At 58.4% G+C, this 1,342-nt stretch overlaps 1 protein-coding gene across 1 annotated transcript; it reads right to left on the reverse strand.

The window, feature by feature from the left end:
• Window positions 1–8: 8 nt before the first annotated feature.
• LOC104617599 (peptidyl-prolyl cis-trans isomerase B) lies at window positions 9–1,229 on the reverse strand (the record flags this gene model as incomplete). Its single annotated transcript, XM_010282957.1, has 3 exons — window positions 1,139–1,229; window positions 257–441; window positions 9–99 (listed from the first exon to the last, which is right to left on the reverse strand). Coding segments are annotated over exons 1-3 (319 nt in total), but the record flags the coding sequence as incomplete, so codon positions are not given.
• Window positions 1,230–1,342: the final 113 nt, after the last annotated feature.

The following is a 1,342-nucleotide window of genomic DNA, read 5'->3' on the forward strand; positions in this document are numbered from 1 at the left end:
CCTCTCGCCCTCGTGGGCGCCGCAGTCGGCAATAGCGACATCCTTCAGGGGCTTGTCCCGGCTGTCTGTCTTAGTGCTCTCCACCTTCCTCACGACATCCTGGGGAAAGCAGAGGCCTGAGAGTGGGGCAATGCTGGGCACGGGCAGAGCCGGCTCAGTGCAATCCCCGTCCCAGCCCATTCTCCACAGTGCATCTGCCCGGTCCCACTCTCCCCCCGGGAATCGATCACCCCCTTACCACCCAGCACCCCCTTACCATGCCCTCCAGCACTTTGCCGAACACCACATGCTTGCCGTCCAGCCATGGGGTCTTCACCGTGGTGATGAAGAACTGGGAACCGTTGGTGTCCTTGCCGGCATTGGCCATGCTCACCCAGCCAGGGCCGTAGTGCTTCAGCTTGAAATTCTCATCAGGGAAGCGATCCCCATAGATACTTTTTCCTAAGGGGGAGGAGAAAAAAAGGCCATGTTGCTCTCATGGAAATATGTCAGGGTAGGGGCGACGATGGCAGCTCTCTCTGCAGGCTGGGTGGGGTAGATGAGCACATCTAGAGGGGGGACTAACTACCAGCACTGCAGGGCTGCAAGGAACCATGAGCTAAAAGCATCCCACGAGCTGGGTAGGAGAGATTGCTCCCTCAAGGGAGCGGAGCAGGAGGCCATGTGAGAGCAGACCTGACCCCATTCAGCTGCAGCATGACAAGGAGCAAGTCAGATAAGAGCTTACAAGCCCAGATGCTGGTATTATGAACTCTACTCATGTTTGCTAAGTGCTGGTGGAAGGTTTGAACTCTGCTGTGACTGGACTAAATGTGTCCTGGCAGCCAGGACGCCCAGCAGAGTCATGAGCTGCTGCAGAGGAAAGTATTCTCAAAGTGAGGAGCTCCAGGTCCTCCCGGCGTGGAGGGCACAGTTACATGGGTACCAGCCAGCCCTTGCTGCACCCACCCTTCCCCAGCACCAAACTCTGCTTCAAGGCCAGGTCTCCATGAGCTGTGTGCCCACTCGTCCCCACTGCGGCACTGTGATCCAGCTCCACGCTGGTCCCCAGGGGTAGCCAGGCAGCGGGCTGGGAGTGTGGCTGCTGTCTCGCTTCAAGTCAGTGCCCAGATCCCTGGGCTGGTGTGCGACAAATTACCTCCAGTGCCATCTCCACGGGTGAAATCTCCTCCCTGGATCATGAAGTCCTTGATCACACGGTGGAACTTGCTGCCCTTGAAGCCGAATCCTTTCTGGGGGTGGGGAGGGAGAAAACAAAAGAAGTGAGGCAAAGGGATAGACTAGAGCTCCCTCCATCCAGCTCTGCCCCAGGGTGCTGAGCAGGAGCAGCCCAGGGGCCGGG

This window comes from Phaethon lepturus, unplaced genomic scaffold, assembly GCF_000687285.1.
Source record: "Phaethon lepturus isolate BGI_N335 unplaced genomic scaffold, ASM68728v1 scaffold31132, whole genome shotgun sequence".
Lineage (NCBI taxonomy): Eukaryota > Metazoa > Chordata > Aves > Phaethontiformes > Phaethontidae > Phaethon > Phaethon lepturus.